The 22,262-nt window shown below is 41.4% G+C and overlaps 2 protein-coding genes across 6 annotated transcripts; one reads left to right on the top strand and one right to left on the bottom strand.

Moving 5' to 3' along the window:
- Positions 1-35: 35 nt before the first annotated feature.
- appb (amyloid beta (A4) precursor protein b) lies at positions 36-15,292 on the bottom strand. 2 transcript variants are annotated; one of them, XM_071476754.1, is made up of 18 exons: positions 15,080-15,292; positions 11,978-12,145; positions 11,713-11,842; positions 11,488-11,600; positions 11,144-11,334; positions 10,826-11,064; positions 10,477-10,644; positions 8,352-8,485; positions 8,122-8,196; positions 7,452-7,610; positions 5,319-5,447; positions 5,028-5,127; positions 3,827-3,894; positions 3,249-3,387; positions 2,983-3,036; positions 2,631-2,722; positions 2,375-2,521; positions 36-2,260 (listed from the first exon to the last, which is right to left on the bottom strand). In XM_071476754.1, the coding sequence occupies exons 1-18, from the start codon at positions 15,137-15,139 to the stop codon at positions 2,159-2,161; spliced, it is 2,268 nt and encodes a 755-aa protein (XP_071332855.1). In that variant the 5' UTR covers positions 15,140-15,292; the 3' UTR covers positions 36-2,158. The 2 variants fall into 2 exon arrangements, with proteins under 2 accessions (XP_071332855.1, XP_071332865.1); XM_071476764.1 differs by lacking the exon at positions 10,477-10,644.
- Positions 14,048-21,272, top strand: LOC139620868 (ICOS ligand). Of its 4 annotated transcripts, none has more exons than XM_071476860.1 (5): positions 14,048-14,304; positions 18,862-19,173; positions 19,287-19,592; positions 19,800-19,914; positions 20,095-21,272. In XM_071476860.1, exons 2-5 carry the CDS (start codon positions 18,954-18,956, stop codon positions 20,126-20,128), a joined length of 675 nt encoding a protein of 224 aa, XP_071332961.1. In that variant the 5' UTR covers positions 14,048-14,304; positions 18,862-18,953; the 3' UTR covers positions 20,129-21,272. The 4 variants fall into 4 exon arrangements, with proteins under 4 accessions (XP_071332961.1, XP_071332951.1, XP_071332942.1 ...); XM_071476850.1 differs by lacking the exon at positions 14,048-14,304 and adding an exon at positions 14,335-14,551; XM_071476841.1 differs by lacking the exon at positions 14,048-14,304 and adding an exon at positions 15,343-15,986.
- The last annotated feature ends 990 nt before the right edge of the window (positions 21,273-22,262 follow it).

Consider the following 22,262-nt stretch of genomic DNA (forward strand, 5'->3'; position numbering starts at 1 on the left):
TTATAGTCAGAGACTAATGACAGACAACCAGAAAGTAATATATACATTCAAAATTTTATTCATGGTATAGTGAGTGTAGAAAGCTTTTTTCTTACTCTAAGCAAATGGTTCATTTAACTACACAGAGGAAGGTCACTGAATCAATGAGAAAAAAAAAAGCATTTTTTGTCACTAGCCTTCAAAGACACCCAGAGTGAGCATCAATACAAATTTTAAACATTCACCTGATTAAGAGCTTCAGTTAGTGTTTCTGTACATGTGTGGATATAATGTGCAGAGGTGATATGTGTTGTATTTCTGTGGTATAAATGCACAATATGCATGTCACATTCATGTTTATTGGAGGTGGTGTGAATAACTTAATTTAAGGGAAAGGGAAATGTGTCTCTATGCTGATGTCAGATGTGGTCGTCCTCCCTAAATGATACTTATTCACCTCTTTGTGAGGACTAGTAAGAGACTTGACAAAAGATGTGCAGATAAAGAGATACCCACCACAGGACAAACAGAAGCACTGTACATGTATACACAGGAAATGTAGAAAAATAGAATGTGCATGTGTGATTTGGTGAAGAAATGGAGAAGAGATGGGACCATCTAGAAAACTGCTCTGATCTTTGCAGGCCCAACAAGCCCTGTTTTTAAACTACTCACACACTGACTCCAAAGTGCTGCACTGTACAATATTGCTGACACAACCAGAAAGAGTATAAACATGAGAAATGGGGGTTAGAAAAGAGACTGAAGAACAAATAAGGGAAAAGACCAAGAGGTGGAGCTTCATGATGAAACTGAGCCATTGAGAGCTGGATCTCTATCTTCCAAATATTTAGAGAAATAATATATATAATAATATAAAGAGAAACAGTGGAATGATAAATCTGGAATGATAGACTTTCAAAAACTAATAAAAACCCAATGTGCAGTAACAGTGTGAATTGGCATCAGGGACTAAAGAGCAATAATATTTGGTGATAATAATCAGACTTCCAAAATGACAGAGTGCATAGAACGCAAACAGTAACACGATCGTCTTCCTTTCGGATACTATTACACTTCATATATTACATACAGTATAGAGCATTTTGCCCATGCAGCTAACACAACAGTGAAGCATGGAGATGAGCATAAAGAGCCAAAAGTCAGTTAAAGCAAGTCTGAGTGACATCAAAGCAGACCAGATTCTGAATACTCTTTTTCTTCTTCATATCACAAGATCACAAAGAAGACACTACAAATGTACAATCCTGCTAACATATCTAGTAAGAGGACCGCCCCCGAGGACCTCAACATACAGTTAACTGTATCTGTCATCAATATTGCCATGCACTACATAAACTTACAGCTAATCTCTGTCTTAATATATTACACATAAAAAAATCAGAAAACAAAACATTCAATGTTTTTCAACTTTAACATATTTTGATTATGTATATTTTTCTGCATTTTTTAAAATCCTTTTTTGAAAAACAAACCTGAAACACTTGGGCTTTAATCGTGCGGAGAGGCGCTCTGAGAGCCCCTCCTCCAATTGCCAGCTCTAAGAGCTGTTATGTCATCAAACACAGCACAGCTGTCATCTGAGAGCAGGGGAGCTGGAATGTGTGGGACAGTTTGAGGAAAATGGAACAAACAGTTGGAGCAATGAAGGAGCGACCGGGAATTAAACTGCCAGGGGATTACTTGTTTCTGGTCTCATCTGTGAGCACAGTACTGCAGGGACTTCATATAAATAGTCAACAGGGTGGTGGCTTTTCAGTACAAACACTTATGAAGTTTTTGTTCTGATTGGCTGAATTGTGCAGTTGAAACAGGGCACCCTTGTCTGACCGAATGCAGGTAAGTGTAAGATCAAGCGTTGCTCTGTACAATCAAGGGATCAGGGATTAAGAAGGCTTTGTTCCATGTCAGTTTCCTTTGGCCCAAACCCCTCATTGACACATAAACTGGTACAAAGATTTCACTTATCCTTTCCTAACTTTCAAACAAGATAAAAATCAGCCTTTGCAGTAATCTTCATACCTTCCCTCCCCCCTCAACATGGTGAGTGGCCGAGGGTGCAGGGGCTGAGGGCAAGGGACCCGAGTGGAACAGACCCTACGAGTGCTGAGGGAGTGTGGTTGGGATGCGCCTGAAGAAAATGTTGATGAGCAGTTTTTTAGTTCTGCATCTGCTCGAAGAATTTGTAGGTGGGATTCTCGTAGCCGTTCTGCTGCATCTTGGCCAGATGACGCTCCTCTGGCGTCACTGCTGCATCCACCTACCAACACAGATAAAACAAAAAAGTTTTTCATGTAGACAAAGGAACACACCTGGAAACACTAATGTGCTGCATTCACACATAACCCCAAATTCATTCTGCCCTTTTCTTTACCTCAATTACACCATGATGAATAGAAGTATACTGTTTCTTCCTCAGCATCACCAAGGTAATGACAATGACGGTTGCTATGACAACCCCTCCAACCATAAGCCCAATAATGGCACCTTTATTGGACCCCACATCCTCAGCGAAAAACACCTGCCATTAAAAAACAAAAACTGTTTATGTGCACAAAGCACAGACCACTGCAGGACCATAACAAGTAACATGATGAAGTGTTTGTGTTGCAATCAAATGGTTTTCATACCAGTTTCTGATGGTAAACTTCATAACCAGCATTTTGCCTCTCTTCAGTCTCCATCCGCACTTCTGGCATCTCCTCTGGCTTCAGAGCAGATACTGAAAGGAAAGATAAAATATCTTTATTTATGTAACACTTTTCTAAAAACAAAGTTTACAAAGTGCTTTGCATACAATTAAAATCCTCATCCCTCAAAATACAGAAATAAGATACAATAGAATAAAATTAGATTATATGAAGATAGAATCAAAGGTAATATTAGTGAATCACCCGGTCCTGTGTGTGCTGGCAGCCATACTGGACCAAATAGTCAAAAATTCACACACACACACACACACACGTGCACACACTCACTCACCAGGTCGCGTGGGCAGTCCTCTGTCTGGAATTGGACGAGCATCAACTGGCTCAACTGCAACCAAAGTTATAATGAAAACAGAAAAGAAGATAAAATGTCAAATGATGTATTATCTTATCAATGTTTCTCAAACTATATCTCATTACAACTCCACTGGCACTGATTTTTCTAATTAGTGTTTATACTCAGAGTCATTTATATATTTTGTAACATAACAATAAGTCTCTGTGTATTCTAATCAATGCTGTGTATTGTATGTGTGTTACCGTGGTTCTCTGTGTTGGGCTGGTTGAAGCTCTCAGGGTGGATGAAGCCGAGTCCGTCCAGGCCAGGGTCCATGGGAGCAGAGCTGTAGGCCTGATCAGGCATCAGAGCATCGTTACCGTAGCTCACCCTGCCATCCACCTGCAAACACAGGAACATTTATCTGGAGGTCAGGGAGCTGTTCTTTGAAAATGCCATCCAATCCTAATGATTATCTGCTAAAGTCAGACATCACCCATAGTACATCAACTTGCTGATGTATTGTTGTTAATATAGTAAAAGCTGAAAATTAGCAGTGATCTCACAGTTCCTCACCCTTCAGATGCAGTATCCTCCTGGGATATTTTGTCAAATAAATCTGTTTGATTTCTCTACGTCAAACTCTGAAAGAACTGGTATTTCTTACTGTGCTCTTTTTGCATTTAATCCACTGTGTCTGCATCTAAGCTTTTCTGTACAGGGCCGTGTTGACTCTTATCATTCTGAAGAGCAGAGGTGATTCTATTTATATATGTGAAAGATTGTGCAGTTTATACAGGGCACACTCCATGCATATGTGAGTGAGTGCAGCTCCACTCACCCGCCCGTCGCTCTGCAGGGAAGAGACTTGCTGAGACAGCTCCGACTGAACTCTCTGCACTATAACCGCTAGGAAGAAAAAGGAGAAAGTGAGTGACAAAGAGAGAGACACTGTGATCATACATGGGAGGGAGAAATAGTGAGAGTGAGATGGAAAAAAAAAATGCACATGAAGTCAAGTGAAGCCCGTACAGTGTCCTAATTACTAATGAATTTTGTAAAGATGCTGCACCCTCAGCACGCCATTCATCACTGGACCTCACACACTCACAAACTCATTTTGATCCTCACTCAGCATACAGGAGGTTGCAGGGTTATTTAATTAGTGCAGTCTGCATCCTCCCAAAGCACATTTAAGGTGGTTTAATTAGACTCCTTTTTTCAATAATGTGCAGATTGAGATTGATTTTAGACATCTTCACTAGATTACAACATGTTTACTGACTGTGAAAGCAGATTTTCAAAGCAGGCTGGAACTTAGTTTGGAGAATATGCTTCTTCGCTTTCTTGCCAAGGGATAGATAAGAAGATATGCCAGTCCCCCACCAGTTTATTAAATATGAAGCTACAGCCACACGTTAGCTTAGTTTAGTGCAGTGATGTTCCAGGCACGGAGCAGAGTACCCATAAAGCCCCCGGCTAAGAAATAAACTGACCCCCCCGTAAAACCGCAGCTTGTCATTATTTTAGACTTCAATTTCTATACAGATTAAACAAACAAGAAGTAATGTATTAAGTGGTGAGGTTTAGAGACGCTGGTAGGAGGATCTTTTTGCTTTGACTGTTTCCAGTCTTTATGCTATGCTAAGCTAACCATCTACTGGATGTAGCTTCATATTTACTGTATAGATGAGAGAATGGCATAGATCATCTTGTTTAAGAAGGTAGTTAAAATATTAAAATGTCAAAATCTAAAATAAAAAATATCTGTCAGATTATTATTTGTACAATATATGATATGATTTTTTTGTTTTTGTTTTTTTTACAATAAAGGACCACAGGGAAAAGTAATGTTTTACAGTGAGGACCTCTCATTACAATTTCCCAATGAAACACGCTTTACTCTCTTTATCTTAATAGGACATTGTTTCCTTACATATAGACATATACACACAACCCTGCTATGTTTAAGAGCATTTTCAAAGAAGCGAATCCTGCACATATGTGTAAAAAAAAAAATTAAGTTTGAAGCCAACACTTACCAACTTGGTTCTGGATCTCATTAGCCACAGTGGGCACTTTGTAGAGCAGACCCAATGACTGATTCATCCTCTCATCTATCACACGAAGGTGGGTCAAAACCTAAAGGTCAGAAGAAAACGAATACGTTCCAGTATAAACACAAAAAAAAAAAATGTATCTGTTCCAGTTCACAAAAGATGTGCAAAAATCTGTTAGAACATATCACATATCTTACAAGCATTTAAAATCTTTTCATCCCATTAAGGGTTTAGTGCAGCTACAGGTTTTGACGTGTGTGTGAGGTAGAGTACCTGAGGTCGGATCTGTGCAGCCTTCTTGGGATCGACTGTGCGGACATGCTCGTAATGTTTCAGCGTGTGCTGCCTGTCCTTCTGCTCTGCACGGACATACTTCTTCAGCAGACTCAACACCTGACGGGGCTGGTGGTGGCAGTGTTGCAGGTGTTAGTGGGGTTATTACATATAAGGATGCCTCACAAAAACAAATGATGGGCCGTTTTTATTTAACATAAGCTTACTTATATTTCATGCTAGATACAACAGCAGAGTAGTGTTGAATATTACTGAGAAAAAGCTTTTGTAACTTGTGTCTAAACTCTACCATTAAATGAATTTCTTTGACTGCGCACACACCCATGACGCCTCGTAGCTGTGTAAACCTGTTGTGAGGACAGGGGAGCTATAGATCGATCTTTTGGCTTGCTTGGACTGTACTGACTGGGATAGTTCAGGACTGCTATCACAGAGGCCCACATCAGCTTCTGTGAGGATTGCCACATACCATCATGCACTAGGGCTAGTTATAACAATGACAAATCCTGATTCACAGCTAAGCTCAGTCAGCTAAGGTTACAAGAGGTAAAAGCAGGAGGGGAGAGTCTAAGTACTGGTTTAGCAAGGTGGCGAGAGAAGCAAAACAACAACATGCAACATGACTCAGCTTCTGTCTGAAAGAGGCTCAGATAGGGCGCAGACTACAAACCTACAGCCCCAGATTCCATAACGACTTGTGCATGGCAAACAAATTGAATGTGTTTTGAAAGACAATGGGACAGTCCTGACACCATCCCCCCTGACTCCATCCAGCAGCTCCAGCTCACCAGCTTCACCTCCCCCACCTCAGCAGCAGCCTGGGCAACACAACTGCTCACCTCAGACAACCCCTCCTCCTCTATCACAGCGACCACTCTCTCCTTGGGCTTTTCAAGAAGCAAACCCCCCCCCTGCAAAACAACTGGATGTGACTCTGTCTCTCCATCCACCCTGAAGCACTGTGCTGATCAGCTGTCTCCAGTGTTCACGGACATCATTAATACCTCACGTGAGACATGCCATGTGCCAACCTGCGTCAAATCCTCCACCATCATCCCATCAAGGGCCACAGGACTAAATGACCCATCACCCTGACCTCTGTGGTAATTAAGTCATTTGAGCACCCTGTGCTATTCCACCTCAAAGCTATCAGGGAAGACTGGGCCACCTACAGTTTGCCTCCAGGTCCAACAGGTTTGTAGAGAATGCTGTCTCTCCACTTCATCCTTCAGCACCCAAACTCCTCAGGAACCTATGCCAGGATCCTGTTTGTGGACTTAAGTTCTGCCTTCAATACTATCACCCCAGCTGTGCAGCAGGACAAGCTCTCCCAGCCAGTGTGCCAGACTCCACCTGCAGCTGGATTACTGACTTCCTGCCTGTCTCTGACTCCTGGATCATCAGCAACAGATCAATCCAAGGGTGGGTCCATTTCCCTCTGCTCTTCTCCCTGTACATCAACAGCTGCACCTCATCTCTAGTGGAGATGAGTCTGCCCATGGACAGGAGATTGTCCATCTGGTGACCTGGTGCAGGCAGAACAACTTGGAGCTCAATGCTCTAAAGACAGTGGAGATGGTTGTGGACTTCAGGAGGAGCTCCCATCACCCTGTGTGACTCCCCAGTCTACACTGGGGAGTGCTTCTGCTTCTCAGGCACCATCATCATACAGGACCTCAAGCAGGAGTTCAACATTTGTTCCCTCACCAAGAAAGCACAGCAGAGGATGGTAGCTGAAGATGTGGCAGCTGAAGAATTTCAACCTGCCAAAGACAATGATGATCCAACTCTACAAAGCCACCACTGACTCCAGCACTGACCTCCTCTGTCACTATCTGGAACACTGCAGCCACTGCAAAGGACATGGGCAGACTGCAGCGAATCATTCACTCTGCCGAGAAGGTAATTGCCTGCAGTCTTCCATCCCCCCCATCCTTCTTTATGTTTTACTACTTACTGTGTTTATTGTTAAGCAACAAAACATCAAAGCAAATTCCTTTTATGTGAAAACCTACTTGGCAATAAACCTGACTGATTCTAAACGGCCCATTATTCTTTTGATCAAAAGGTACAAAGGTATGTTTGTGGATGTATCTAAGCATGCATGTGTACCCGTGGAGGGTTGGCCTGTAGGGCACTGAGATAATTTTCCAGAGCAAGGCGTCGGCGGCTGTTGAGCAAAGCTTCCACCCGGGCCATGTGGGTTTCCACCAGCTGCTGCCTCTCTCCTGCTGCCTCCTGCTCCAGAGCCTCCACCTTCTCCTGGAAGTGCTGCATTGCATAGATGGTACACAGATAACAATAACAACTATTACCACTCCTTTTTTAAGAGAACTCTGATTATAAATACCCACAGTTAAGGTGTAGTTTAAGTTTTTAAAAGGGTAATTTACCACACGCTGTAGGATTTTCATGTTTTTTTTTTTGTTCCAGTAATTATCAAGATATTAACCCGCATTAAAACACTGAAGTAAATTGTAAATTTTCCAAGTTCTTATCTGACATGTTATCATAGTTCAGTTATCACATGTCAAGAATATGTGAGTGATTTTATATGAAAATGCCTCCTGCTAAATTATTTGTGATGACTCATCTTGAACCTGAGGGTATATACAACATTATGTCAAGTTAAGTGTGATAAATTACACATACTTGATGGTTAGCTTGTTGGTCATAGTAGTTAGTGGAGCAAAACAGTCGCAATTCAGCTAGCAGAAAATCTGACTGAAAGCTCTATAGCCATGTTCCACTGTAACACTTAAAGTGGTACTGTGTGTCCTACCTGGATGACAGCCTTCTTGTCAGCGCGAGGAAGGTTCTTGGCCTGTCTCTCAGCCTCCTCCCACTCCCTCATCACCTGGTCATAAAGAGTGTCGTGTAAGGAAAAAAGACAACCACTTCATACTGACAAATTCAGGCTTTGTAACGTCAGATCAGACACCCTGACAGGGCAAAATGCCAGATAGAAATGTTTAAATATGTAAATGTCAAACCAGACGCACTCACACTTACCTGGGACATCTTTTCACGGTGTTTGGCCTCCAGGCTTTCCTTGGCCTTTTGAAAGTCAACATGTTCGTTGTCATCGCCAGGAGATTCAAGGTACCGATCAACAGCGTCTGGAGGACTCGGGGCCATGGTGGGCACTGGGGGGGGGGCAAATAGGGAGGAGTCAAATGCAGGGCAGAGGAGAACACAGTGTCTGAGGCAGCTAGACAAGATACAAGGAAAGAGGATGCATCAAAGCTAAATGCAGGAAAAACACTGATCCTGGTGAGTCTGAAACACACAATGCATTCCATCGAGGCAACATTACACAAGGTTTCAAGACACATACACAACAGTTATAACAGAAATTTAATGGACAGGAAGAACTGCAATAGGTTTAAACATGTTAACAACATATAACAGGTGAAGTACACACAGGTAATTGTTTTAATACATGGTTTAAGACAGACATGGATTATCAGGGGACAAAGGGTGGTAGGTTTCCCAGTGTAAGTGTGTTTATATGTCCATCTGTGTCTTTGTTTAATGTGGGAGCCTGGAGATAAGATGAAAAGTGCCAAGTCAGGATAAGGGCAGATGCTGCAGCACTGAGGAGTGTAGTGCTTCTCTGGGCGAAAACAGCAAATCAACCCATTAACCTTTAACAACACTCTTTCCTGTTCACACACATATACAGACACACTGTGGCTATCAACACACTCAGCTATCTAAAAGATGTTGATGACGCTGTTATAGACTCACAACTGCCAGGTCAGACTTCTACACAGCTGCAGCAGCAGACACAAGACCTTACAACTGCATATTACAGTGGAAGGCATGCAGACACGTGTAAACAAATGCATGCAGACGCACGCTGACATTGAAGGTTCAGTATCTACGCTGCCTCGTCCACATGCTGTAAGAGGTATCAGTTAGTGTTACTGGTTAGAAAATGATGAAAAGAGTGATTCAATTGTATGGAAGTGAATGACTGCTTTATGTGAGAGTGAAAGACAGAGCATCATGGCTGCTTTCCATCAGGGACACTCACTTGATCCGCTTGCTTTGTTTTTTGTTTTTTTTTTCCCCCACCTTTTCATTTTCTTTAACTACAATGTACGACCATCATCAAACAAACTGATGACCCCAGTTATGTGAAATGGCTGGTCTGGATGCTTTTTAAAGGATACAGCTGGTGATAATCTATATTTTTCTTACTGTCAACAAACCCAAATAATATTTTTTTTTAAGTCAATCCCACGTACACCATTCTGGTTGCCGCAGATACTTAGTAGAGAACCAATTGTGTATTAATCCATCATGGAAAATAATCCCCAACAAGCTGTACTTACTACTGTTTGAGTAACATCTACTGAAATATACGGTGTCCAGCTGCTTTAGTGAATAACATCTTAACCATTTTGGAAAATTAAAGGAATTGTTCAACATTTTGGGAGTGCACTTATTCAGTATCTTGCCTAAGGTTAGAAGAGAAGATTGATCCCCCTCTTTTGTCTGTCTGCTAAATATGAAGCAACAGCCAACAGTCGGATAGCTTAGCTTAGCACAGAGAATGGAAACAGTCAGGCTAGCTGTTTCTCTCTGTTTTCATTCTTGTGCTAAGATAACTGACTGCTGATGGCAGGTTCATCTTCATACAGATACAAGAGTTGTGTCAATCTTTCTGCCTAACTCATGGCAAAAGAGCTGAAAGACTCTTTTTATGAAAACTGTTGAAAATAGGAAATGATATAGAATCTCACCCGCCATATCTTTTTAGCAGAGGACTATCACTTTGCTTCATCTTTACCACAAATTTTAGGACATCGTCTTTGCTTTCTATAAAAAGGTATAAGCATGTTATTCTAAAGAGATGGGAGATTTGATGGCCTGAACTTCTCCCTACTTTTCCTTTCCAATCTAAGATACTGAGAAAATAATCCTTTAATGCTCAACGCAAGACTAAAGGACAAGCAACTGAATCCACTTGTCAGTGCTCTGAGTGGTTAAGAGCCATCAGACACTCAGGACAGGAAGAAACAGAGAAAGCGAATGAGACACAGAGACAATCTGCAGCAGCCTGAGGACAGGAATCAGGCTCGTGGTGTGGACACTTCAGGGTTTATACGGCTCTGGTCCCGGGACTTACACGAGCTGCTGCAGACAGCTAGGCAGTACTCCTCCGACTCAAAGTTATTCCTGTTGCCCCCACAGCCCCCAAACAAGAAGGGAGCACAGCGGCCCTTCTCAGGCACGAAGTACCAGCGCTCCAGCATTTCACGACACGGGCCTGACTCAGCACGAGCCCAACACACGGCTGAGATATGTGCACACAGGCAAACGCAAATTAAAAATGAATGAAAATGTGAGCTTCTGAATTTCATGGAAAACATAAAAGTGTCACTTGTTTTGTAATCAGCAAACAACACATTGAAAAAAAAACAACCACCGATTGAACACATGTAAACAAATGGTGTGTTGTTCACTTGAGTTATTACCTCGCACAACTTCTTCAACTGATTCAGTGGTAGTGGTGGTAGTGGTCGTCATGGCAATGTTAGCATTGCGTTCATCGCTATCCCGCTCATAAGCCACATCGTCATCTTCATCTTCCTCGTCCTCCTCATCATCTTCATTGCCATCTCCGTTTTCATCCCTTTCAAAGGTTTCCATCTGCTCATCCTCATCTTCATCATCTTCTGTGGTGGCAGGCTCTGTGTCAGATGGACGTGACATGCTGCGAAGAGAGAGTATATGTATCAACAAGTGTGTGTGTGCATGATGAATCCAGTGATGAATGACTGTGAGTCACACACCTGTTATCAATGTATTCAGTCTCAGCTCCGCCCCACCAGACGTCTGAGCCCTCCCCTTCTAGCTCTGCGCTGTCTGACTCTTGTTCTGCCTCCGCCGGACAGCAGACAAACTCCACTCCTCGGAAACGGTCGATGCCACATGGCAACAGCATCCCGTAGTCATGGAGATTCATGGTGCGGTCTCCGCAGGACTAATGTTAGTAACAGACATTAATCAAAGCTTCCTACAGTGCTTCAATGGATCACATATGGACAAGACCCAAAATTAAACCATACTGGGAGCATATTATACAATAATACGTTCATATAATGAGATGAAGTGCTATCATGGTGTGTCTTCTCACCTCTTTGGCGACAGTGTGCCAGTGCAGGTGGCTCTCACACTGGTCCATACGCTCCTGGTGCAGGAACTTACACTTGTCAGGAACGAGCAGGGCATCGCTCACAAATTCCCCAACTATAACATGAATATGTCTTTGTTCATTACAAGTAGCTTGCATGCTCATTCACACATGAAATCATACACACAAACAGGCCCAGTAACATACTGTATGAGTAAAACTGCTTACCCAGGCAGCGGTATGGCACCACGATGTGTGTGTGACTGCGGTACTGCTTACGGCCTTTCTTCCTCCAGTTCTGGATGCTGACAGGCTGGTTGGCCTCCACAACATTTGTGATTTGCAACTCTGGGTACACCTGGAGAACAATAAGAGATCTTTGTCTTCTTGCTCACCACATTACCTGCCTTCCTTGTCTGTCTGCTTGCCGCCTCCCTCTCTAGCCCTATCTCGTTCTGTGTCTCTGAACTGCTGTCTCACTCTGTTTAAATACCTCTTGGCAGTACTGCAGGATGCCCTCTTTGGTGCCGATGCAGCTCTTGGTGGCAGAGGGGTCAGACTCCCATTTGCCACTCTGCACGTTGATGTGCATGTTGAGCTTTCCACAGAACATGGCCACCTGGGGCTCAGTTAGCAAACCCACAGAGTCATCAGCAGGCACCTGAGGAGACAAGAAGAAAAAGAGGACAACAATGAAGATTGTATAACTTAACTACAAATATCTCCTGAAGCAGCTTATGTATATTTAGTCCCTCTCAGTTTATTCTGCTTCCTTTCACATAGAGCTCTCTCTCTCTACACAGCACTATGTGAGTGATAAATGCCTGACAAATGCCTCTTTTAGATTTCATAACATCCATAACACCACTGTATTTTTAAGTTATTGTATAAATAAAATACTAAAGGTTTAAGCCTAATCAAGGCAAGACACTCAATTTCATCCCTTTGAGCCAATAAGCCAGAGAGCTACACATTGCAGCTGCAGGGCAGCACATGTGCCCTTTGTTAGCTTATCTCATGAGGCTTTATTCATTTCCTATATTAGCAAAATGGGAGTGATAGGGAAGTCAATATAGCCTATTATCGCAAAGAGTAGAAAGACTTATTTAATCACACATATCAAAATCCAGCTGTGAGTAAGTATAGTGTGCAAACATCCTCTTCTTTCAACTGATCTAGCTTTTGCCTTCTAATGTCCAACAGGACATACAGTAGCTGTCTGCACTTGTGTTTTTCCTTCCTTTGTGTTTGGGGAAACACTTGGAAGAAGTTTCTGCCTTTTAAGCCCTCTATTTTTTTCTGGCAGACACCAGAAAAAAATCATTCTGACTGATTCCAACATGATGCCACATTTGCCTGTGAATATCTGCATAATATTAGCCTCCTGCGAGTCAGGGTGGGATAGCCCATTGTTCCTTTCTGCTGAAACAACTGTTTGCTCACCTTATCAACTCATTGCATAATGTTATCTATCATTGATTAAAATGAGCAATTCCATTTTCTATTTTAGCCCCTTGGCACATCCATCTTGCCCATTCTGTTTCAACCAAAACAGTAAAACAGACACAAACTGCAGGAGTAAGCAGTGGCTGCATGAATCAACACCTGGTTGAATACAGGGAGTGTTGTGCAAATGTGTGTTACAGGCTACAGAACATACAACAAAATGTGGTTTAAAGAATATGTAATGAGTTCACAATTCAAGGGTAGCTGTAACACTAGCATTGAACCACATAAATCTGCATATTACTCCATATGAAGCTACTCATCTCCTATATCACTGGTTTATTCACTTTGGGTAATGTTCCCGTAAAAACAACATTCAAAGCACAGCTATATCAAGCCATGTGGCACCAATATATTGCTCTTGTGCTTATTCTTATTCAGTCTAAGATTATGCTGAGACAACCAGTCTGACCTGGTCTAACATCAAAGAAAAAGCTCAAAAACACCCATGTGACTGTAGGGGAGTGTAGACGCAAGTCTTAACAGTGCACAAAGGTTATCACATCTAGGTACAGGTGCTGCAGGGCCTGTGTGACTTTTTCTATCATGACCCAGCCTGGAGCATCAGAAGACTTTCAGCACAGAAATGGCATACATTGCAAAACAAAGGGTGTATTTAACTGGATTAAATTGGTATGCTATAAAACAAATCTAACCAGATTTATTGTACAAACCCTATTAAGATGGCAATCTCAAACACTACACAAATATTACAGCAAATACATAAACTAACTGTCAGAACAGCTCTACCATAAGATAATAATATAACAGGAATCATATAGTAAAACCATAGCAGACAAAAAAACTGAACAATATTGAGTCCAACCCAAGTTATACAGCTACAGTATCTCAGGACAGTAACAGGATAGGAAAGTTGGGTTACAGTCATTAGGAAAAGTCCTTGAAAATTACATCATTAAGTGCAGCGCACAGGGGTTTGGGAAGCTACAGAGGGTGTGTTTGTATATTGGGTCTGCACTTTAGAAAAACTCTTCCTAAATGACTTGCATCCCCAAAATAAAAAAATTTAAAAAAACGACAGAATGCATCTAATGATAGGTGTTCATCATGAGTCGGTCCTGAGCTGGGTAGTTTTCTACGGTCCAGCACAACAGAGCACAAGACACCAGCAACAGCAGCAGCGAGCTGCAGGCGCCATCTTGCTTGTGTCAAACTAAAAACGCTGCATCCTTTTTTTTTTCCCCATTTTCCTCAGCAATATCACCACCCTGCAGCTGCAACGCCGCTGGACCAAGTGAGCCAGGGCGACGCAGCGGTACCGAACAACACACACTCCACTTTCTGTATCAGAGGGTATGGCTATTGAAACCAAACCTGAAGTGTCTGCGCTGTGTTTGTAACGCACAGCTGATGTGTGGAGGGGTTTGTTTGAACCCGTCCACACTCTCAACCGAACCAACTGACTGACGTGTTGGCCCCTTAACGGTTGCCATGCCAATCCGTGTCATTTTCTGGAAAAGCTAACAAACGTTAGCTTTCTGGATCATATTCACTGCGGTAGTTTGGCGATTGAACTGGTCCATCTACCCAACAATAAAAGGTAACAGCGACTAACCATAACAGCAGAGTATCATAAGGTAACTGTGGGGGGAGAAAAAATCACGCTCAGACAAACAAAAACATGTCTTACATGGCAGGGCCAAGCTGTCAGTCACTGACATCTAACGGTAGGCCCTGCTAGCTTTGGTTTGCTAATTCTACGCAGTAAATATGTGTCCGCCGTGAACTCGACATTATCTTTGAACTGGGAAAACAAAACGTTATAAACTGCGAGGGGGGGATGAATATACTGGGTCGGACGGAGTGTGGGCTTCGGTTAAACCGGGTGTTAATCTTATCTGTGGCGCGGTTGTTGTAATCAGTGCGACGTTATAACCTACGCAAAACCATCGTTTACGTTTACAGTTTTAACCGTTAACCGTTAGTGCGTCATTGTCTGTCGGTTTGACAGCGGCGGTTGCGGTTCGCCCGATGCTCCGTGTGGCTACAGGCCCGCCGCAGATGAGCGGAGCCGGGGTACAGCTCACCGACACTCTCCGGCTGCCTGGGGTTTCTCCGTCGTACTCACCTCGGATGAAAGCGTCAAGGTCGCCGCCAGTAACAGCAGAAACGCCGTGTGCTCTCCCATGCCGTCCTCCCGGTATCCAGCACCCCCGTTATGTTCACGATTTTGCCGTTGAAAAAATATGAAAATATGTGTGTTAAAGCAGGTGGTTGTATGCGTCGACACAGCGGAGGCTGAAGTCTTCCAATCCCGATTCCGCCGCTCCTCCCTCCCAGTTTAGCTCCTGACGGTGACGGCGTGAGGCTGGCGGGGATGGATGAGGGCGGGGGAGCGGGTCCAACTGTGTGTGAATCTACATTTGCTTGTGGTTCCCACCGACATTGTAAGACAGGGATATGTTTGTGTGTGGGTGGGCAGGAAGATAGGAGCAGATATTTTAAATAGTAGCCGCCCGCACATTATTTTGATAAGATTGTCTTTTCAGATAATTCCTAAGAAATTGTACTAGTAAAGCAGCACTTAAAATAACAACAATGCTTTTTTTTCTATTACAGCCTGTCTGCCTTATTCGTGTCGGGGTCTACATTGCTCAAGTTTGGGTCAATCTATCTTGTCATGTCCTCAGGAGGCGGATTGCTCCATTACCACAATTTCGTTTACGTCATGATGTCAGTTTCCTGAAATGAGGACAATATGTTCGGCTGCTGGATTTGAAGGTTTCACTTTTTCTCAACACTCACTGAGAGCGACCGTGTGGGTTGTTGCCTTGTTCACGGATTTCTTGGCATCTTGGGATCTTGGCATTTAATCGAAGTAATGACACAACTCAGATCGGAATAATCCGTCTTCAAATTGGCATTCAACTTTAGCAGCATATTCCTTCATGTAGGTCAGATCCATTAGTCCTGTTCACCGACAGAGCGCAACATGTGGGCATTTCTGGGAGTGTTTATGGTTTTTATTGTCTCAGGTAAGATTTCAACTACAGACTAACCACACGTGTTCTTTGCTGTCCCTATAATTAAATGAATCCACTTGCAATACTGGTGACGTTGTTGACGTTTAGTGATTCAAATATTGCGTTTTCTGCTACATCTCTGAGGCACTTCATTTGGAGAAGTGGGTCGTAAAAGGCCGAGTACGTCCATTTACGTATGACTTGCCAAATCTGAGCAAAGCTTTGCTCGACAAAGCCATGTCCACTACGAAAGAAACCTAACACAAAAGTTGTCCTTTTATTTCAGTTCTTTTAGGAGTTCATGTGGGATTAATTGTAAGATATTCAGTAGTAAATGAAATGACTTTTTAAAACATTTGTCAGGTTTGACACCATACTGAACAGTGGGGAATCAGACTGTTTTAGAACACCTGGTGATACTCCACTGAAAAAGTCAATACTGATGCTGTAAGGCTACAGGGATTCAGAAATGTAACATAAGTTTACACTGTTAATTGACCATTATGTTTACAGAGCCACTGGCTGCCCTGGTAATATGCTCACAATCACCTGTTTTCAAGTTTTGGAGATCCTTGAGGCATTAAGCACACCAATCCAGCAAACCATACTCATTTAGTATAAACAGAGTGTTAAAATAACAAGAGACTTTACTTAGAGAGGCGAGGTCAAGTAAGGACTTACCTGTCAGTAAGGCGCTTGGTTACTAATGCAATCAATTTTTTGTTTGTCTCTGTGTATTGGTGTGGATATATTTATATGATTTACTTTGCACTGATGCAATTTTGGTTTGCGAGATTGTATTTTTTCATTTTATGTTCGATGTTTTCTGCCTATCTGTTAAAATTTTGGACCATGTTGGAGATAAATGTTCTCTCTTTAACAACATGTTAATCCTTGATGAAATGTTGTTATCAGGGATAAATCAAATCAAATCAAAAAAATCCTTGAAAACAGATCATAATACTCCAGTGCCTTTTATCACACAACTATTTTTCCAAAAGGTTTTTAAAATCTTTTGAATTCTTTGCATTGCCATTTTACAGATTATTTAAAAGTTAAATCGCAATAGAGGGCATTTTATTAAAACATACAGATGCAAATACATGTATATTATTAATTTGCCACTGTTTAATTTTACTTACGCCCTACGCTTGTCAGTGTTTCCTATAGCACAGGGTTTCGGCTTCAGTGAAAAAGTGTATGTATAAAAATAGAATGATGCCACATGCTTGTCTGCTTCATATAAAAGCAATATTGTTTTTAAGGTCTCAGTCGTAAACGTCTCTCCTCATTTGGTTTCTTTGTTAATGCACCTGCAGAAAAATACAAACAAAATGGCACTCTGCATTGTGGCAAGTAGTTGTGTTTGAACAAAAGGGCAAACAGCAAAGTTATTGAAACTGGGTCATGTGAGTAAAATCTGCACAGTCCTTAGAAAATTTGAATTGATCACTTACAGGCATATAATATTTTATAGTTTTCTTGAATATCTAAATATCAGGTATTTGGCAGTTATCACATAGAGAACAGGAAGAGGTGGGAAATCGCAGTGGATGTTGGAAAGAAAGAAGGACAAACAATCTTCTTATGTAAACACAGTGGAGTTGTCAGAAAGCGAAAGTATGACCAAAAGTAAGCAAAAGGATCGAAAAGATAAAAAATAGAAGAGGAAAATGAAAGTATGCGTGTGCTTTGATGTCTGCTGATATACTAATGGTTGCATGCAACTATTGCTATTGTTATACAGCAAGTGGTAGCCTAAGTACAGTATAAAAGCTCAGAAAATTAGCCATGACGGTAAACATCCTATGCTGCCTCTTCCAGTCAAGTCCTGTGGCCTTCTCTGTATCGCAACATCCTCTGTCCTTAGACAAGGTAAACTCACCGGAAAACCCCATCAAAGTGAAAGAAGAAAGTGGAAGATATCACAGGGAGCACACCAGAGGGAATATGAATTTTCCAGGATGGACAGACATGCAATAAATATTGAACTGAGCACATAGTAGATTTACAGCATGGGCAAAATTGTAGATTGTAAATATATATGAAAAAAAAAACAAAACAGGTGGATGTCCAGCAACTCCCAGATGCCACCAACAGATACAGAGCTTGAGCCACATGACCTCCTTTTCACCATAAAGATCTGGAAGGAGGACAGACAATGCAAACACACAAACAAAAACTGAAGTACACTATTATTAACACGTCTGGGAGAAGGAAACTATCACACAGAGAAAGAGAGGGAGACAAGGACAATGTGAAAACAGGGGAGAGCGAGAGATAGACAAAGAGGAAGCTGGGACAACTGGAGGATGAAGATCCAGATCCAGAACATTTGGAATGGGGCACCACCAGCCAGGGAAGAGAGAGATGGCAGGGAGGAGAAAACAGGGAGAGAGAGAGAGAGGTTGCAGGGCAGCCGATGGTCCAGCATGGAAAACCTGAGTGAACGTAGATGAGAGGGAGGAGAAAGCAGGGAGAGAGAGAAGAGATGTGTGTACACAGCCTGGATGCTCATGTGCTTGAGGGAGCAAACAAACAGAGGGTTTTAGAGAAAACACATAGTCTTTGTACTTATACTGGTATGAAAAAGACAAACTCTAAGTGTTGCTGCAAATTCAACCGCAACATTTGTCGGTGTGACTAAAAAGTTCTTCATTAAACTCAATCTCTCAAGTTTATTGAACATGGTTTCTCTGGTTTAGTGACTTTTAAATCAGGTGGTTTTATATTTTCACAATCTCTGTGCTGGTTATTGAGTTAATCATTCAAGTTTTGGAAGCTTGTGTTTTCACAGTGAGCCAGCTGAAATGGTTTGCACTGTAGTGTGTGTGCTGAGAGATGAGCTTAGAACTGAACTAATCCAGAGTTACCGTTTCTCCTGCAGGTTATAATGAAGTGACTATCAAGGGCATCTTAGAAGAAAGTGTCCTTCTACCATGCCACTGCCCAGGGGGAAATTCAGAGTTTAAGTGGCAAATGGACGAACCACGCGCGATTGTGGCGTTGGATCACGACAGCAACACTTCATATAGCGAGGAGAGCTACAAGGGCAGAACCAAAACATTTGTGGCTGAGGACGGAAATAACTGCTCCCTTTACCTAACCAACATCACAGCGAATGACCAGGGAAAATATTCATGTAGATTTTATATTAAAGGGCAATACACCCATATTTCAATAAATCTAAGCATTTCCGGTGAGTCACTCATTTATTCATTGTGTATACCTGCAGTGTCTGATCACTCATCCATTTACCCATGATTCACAGCATAATCTTTCACATTTTTAACTTATGTCTTCTCTTCCCAGCAAACTACAGGGTTTGTCAGAACTCTTCCAGCGACATAAACGGTACTTTAAGTGATAAGACTTACTGGTGTGATGTAAAAGGACGCTACAGGGAAGCTGAGATACAGTGGTATTTGGATGGACAGCTTCTTACAAATTCATCCAAAACCAACATAACCCACACCGGCCCTGTGGGTCCTTCTAATGGCCTCTACCAATTCGAGAGCAAACTCATCACTAAACTCAACGGGACACCAGAGCCTAAATGTGTCGTGAAAGCCAAAGGCATATCACCTAACATTAGTTATTACTGCGAGCCAAACATTGGTAACTATTTGTTTTATTTTTTCTTTGAGAAGATGGGTCTAACACATTTTTCCATGACCATTATTACCAAATTAAAAGCTTTATGATATTAGCTGTAAACGCAGCAACATAAAACACTTTAAATTGTAATGTATTATTTAGGATATTTAAAGAAAAGTCTGACATCAAATCACATTTTTTTCATTTTTTTCCCCTCATTTCTTACAGATACGATCAAAGGTGAGACCCAACCAAAGTATCTCATGAGATTCTTTAAAATCATTCCTATTGTGTTAGTCCTTGGACTTTCCCTTGTCTTGTGGCGCTGTTGGAAAATCTCACAGTGAGTTGATGAACCAGTTTTTGTCATAATGCTAGAGATCTGTCTTTAAGATTAATTTTCCACACTGTCGCTGAGCCCAACTGGCTAAACCAGTGTTGCACAATAGGTATTATAGTTGTTAAATCAAGTTGCTGCCAGTTTTGTGAATCAATTTTTCTGTATCTCTTTTGTTTGATAAAGGAGGTTTACCGGGGATGAGAGAGGTGAAGACTGATGACTTCGATTGTTGAATCAGATAAGGAGAACTGTGCCAACAGTTTACACTGAAGGGTGGTTAGTCGTGACTATGCCATCGTGCCCATGCAGAGACTGTTTGTGGGCAGGTTACATCCTGTGTTCATTCCACTCATGGATTCTTGTGTTTCTGACAATAACGTCCATTTTGTGAACTTGATATCAACAGATGTTGATATTTGCTCCCTCCAGCTCAGTGACTGTTTCCTCTGTGAAGATGAACTGATATATCTAAATGCAAACAGTTCCACCTCATTTAGGAACAAACCACAAAAAAATGTAAAAATCCTCAAAAACAACAAAAATAAATTGCCAAATGAGGCTATTCATATCAAAGTTCAATCAAAATAACAGTATTGTTTATAGAATTGCATCACTGACATTGTAACACATTGACACATTGACATGCCTCTTTTTCAGTCTTTAAGTTCTAAATGTCCTTCATAATTACAGAAATACAACATAAAACTGAGCCATTTGATGATTTAATACATACATTTAACACATATACACTTTAAGAGCTATTGTTTGAATGTGTAAAAATATGAATTCTGGATTAATATGGACCAATTTTATAAGCTGTTTTCATGGTTTACGATAAAAGTGTTATTCTTACAGCACATTGTTCATATTAATGCTAAACATGTAAATATTTTTGAATGTATATGATGAACATCCACTATCTATCTATTTTCTTATAAAGTTCATTGGACAAGGGTGTGTTAAAATGTAAGCTGTTCTTCTATAACTGCCCTTGCAGTAGACCAGTTACATTGAATGCTGTCCCTTAGCCAGATTTGTTTCACCTTATGTAAATAAACAAGTTTACGTTATTTTATGTAACGTATAGTACATCAGGGTTTGGAGGGATCCCCTGCATATTTGTGACATTCTTTGTGTTGTTTTGTCGTCATTACCATTTGTGTGTTCTGAATGTAAATTGCTTTGATGTGTACAGAACAGTCAGACACTGTAAAAGCTCAGCTAGCATACCATAGTCTTGGCCACTGGATACCAGTATTATTGGACAACATGTTGCGACTGGTTAATGGCATGAACCCAGAGAAAGATATCAAAGTTATTTTTGTCTAACTTGAAGAAATGTGGCAACATTCGGCAGTGTGTGCTTGTGTGTGTGTGTGTGTGTGTGTGTGTGTGTCTTTTGGTCTTTCACATCATCAGCTCAGGCGTGTCACTGTACATTTCCATGTTTGGTAACATTTGCAAGTACATGAGCCAGAAGAAAAGATACCAAAGTTTGATCAAGAAAAGTAGAGTGGAAAATTGTAATTCTAATTTCATTTCTCTTTTTTCAACAACCAGTTACACAGAGCACTATTGTTTAAATAAATGAAACATTAAAATAAATACTGATTTACTTAGATAGTAAATAAACAAGCCCAGTGGTTATTAAAGTGGGGTCCGGAGAACCCCAGGGGTTCCCCAGCAAAAAGGGGAATAGTGTATTTTCACTATAATTCCATCAATAAGTAACACAGTGGCAGAATTTTCTTCATGGGCTGACACAAATTTGTGTCAGTTAAGGGGTCCTTGATGTGAAAAAAGTTTAAGAACCCCTGGACTGGCCTATTTATGGTTTATCAGTAATACAGTAATGTACACAGGGGTGTCATCCTGAGGGGTAGAGTAAACCTTTAGCACCTATCAGATCCAAACATGGGGAGGGCCCCCAAAAAGATTTTTATCTGCAATTAGGACATTGTATATTGTCAGCATTACCATTATACTATTGATGTTGGCTGAATAGATAGTTTGAGTGTTTCTTAAATCTAAAATAATATAAGAGCCTCTGAGAAGCTTTTTTCACTGCAGCTGCAAGGTAGACAAAAATAGCTGAGAACAAATACTGTAGTTTCGCAAATTCTGGCTCTGACTTGAAGCGGTAATGAAAACAAATAATCTAAATCAGACCACCAAAAGAGAAAAGGTAATGGGAAACAGCTGGTAACTGAGCCGCAACAGCTGGCGTTGCCGAAATGTTTGTTTGCCAGAAGTGTATCAGACTTTTGTTGATAAATAAAACAGAAACTCCTCATCATCTGCTCTTGTTCCCCAGGATGCCAAAAAGGTCATGTCAAGCAGTCAGTAGTCAT

Source organism: Trachinotus anak, unplaced genomic scaffold, assembly GCF_046630095.1.
Source record: "Trachinotus anak isolate AG129_WGS33_773 ecotype Australia unplaced genomic scaffold, CSIRO_AGI_Tana_v1 ptg000001l, whole genome shotgun sequence".
NCBI lineage: Eukaryota > Metazoa > Chordata > Actinopteri > Carangiformes > Carangidae > Trachinotus > Trachinotus anak.

What these genes read in the sequence shown, in the direction of transcription:
- appb (XM_071476754.1), bottom strand. Translation starts at nt 15,139, where the DNA reads ATGGGAGAGCACACGGCGTTTCTGCTGTTACTGGCGGCGACCTTGACG. An exon ending in TCCTGCAGTACTGCCAAGAG is followed by an intron (nt 11,843 to 11,977) that starts GTATTTAAACAG and finishes ATTGTTCTCCAG; the next exon opens with GTGTACCCAGAGTTGCAAAT. An exon ending in TTCATCATGGTGTAATTGAG is followed by an intron (nt 2,261 to 2,374) that starts GTAAAGAAAAGG and finishes CTGTGTTGGTAG; the next exon opens with GTGGATGCAGCAGTGACGCC.
- LOC139620868 (XM_071476841.1), top strand. Translation starts at nt 15,944, where the DNA reads ATGTGGGCATTTCTGGGAGTGTTTATGGTTTTTATTGTCTCAG. An exon ending in TTACTGCGAGCCAAACATTG is followed by an intron (nt 19,593 to 19,799) that starts GTAACTATTTGT and finishes CATTTCTTACAG; the next exon opens with ATACGATCAAAGGTGAGACC. An exon ending in CGCTGTTGGAAAATCTCACA is followed by an intron (nt 19,915 to 20,094) that starts GTGAGTTGATGA and finishes TGTTTGATAAAG; the next exon opens with GAGGTTTACCGGGGATGAGA.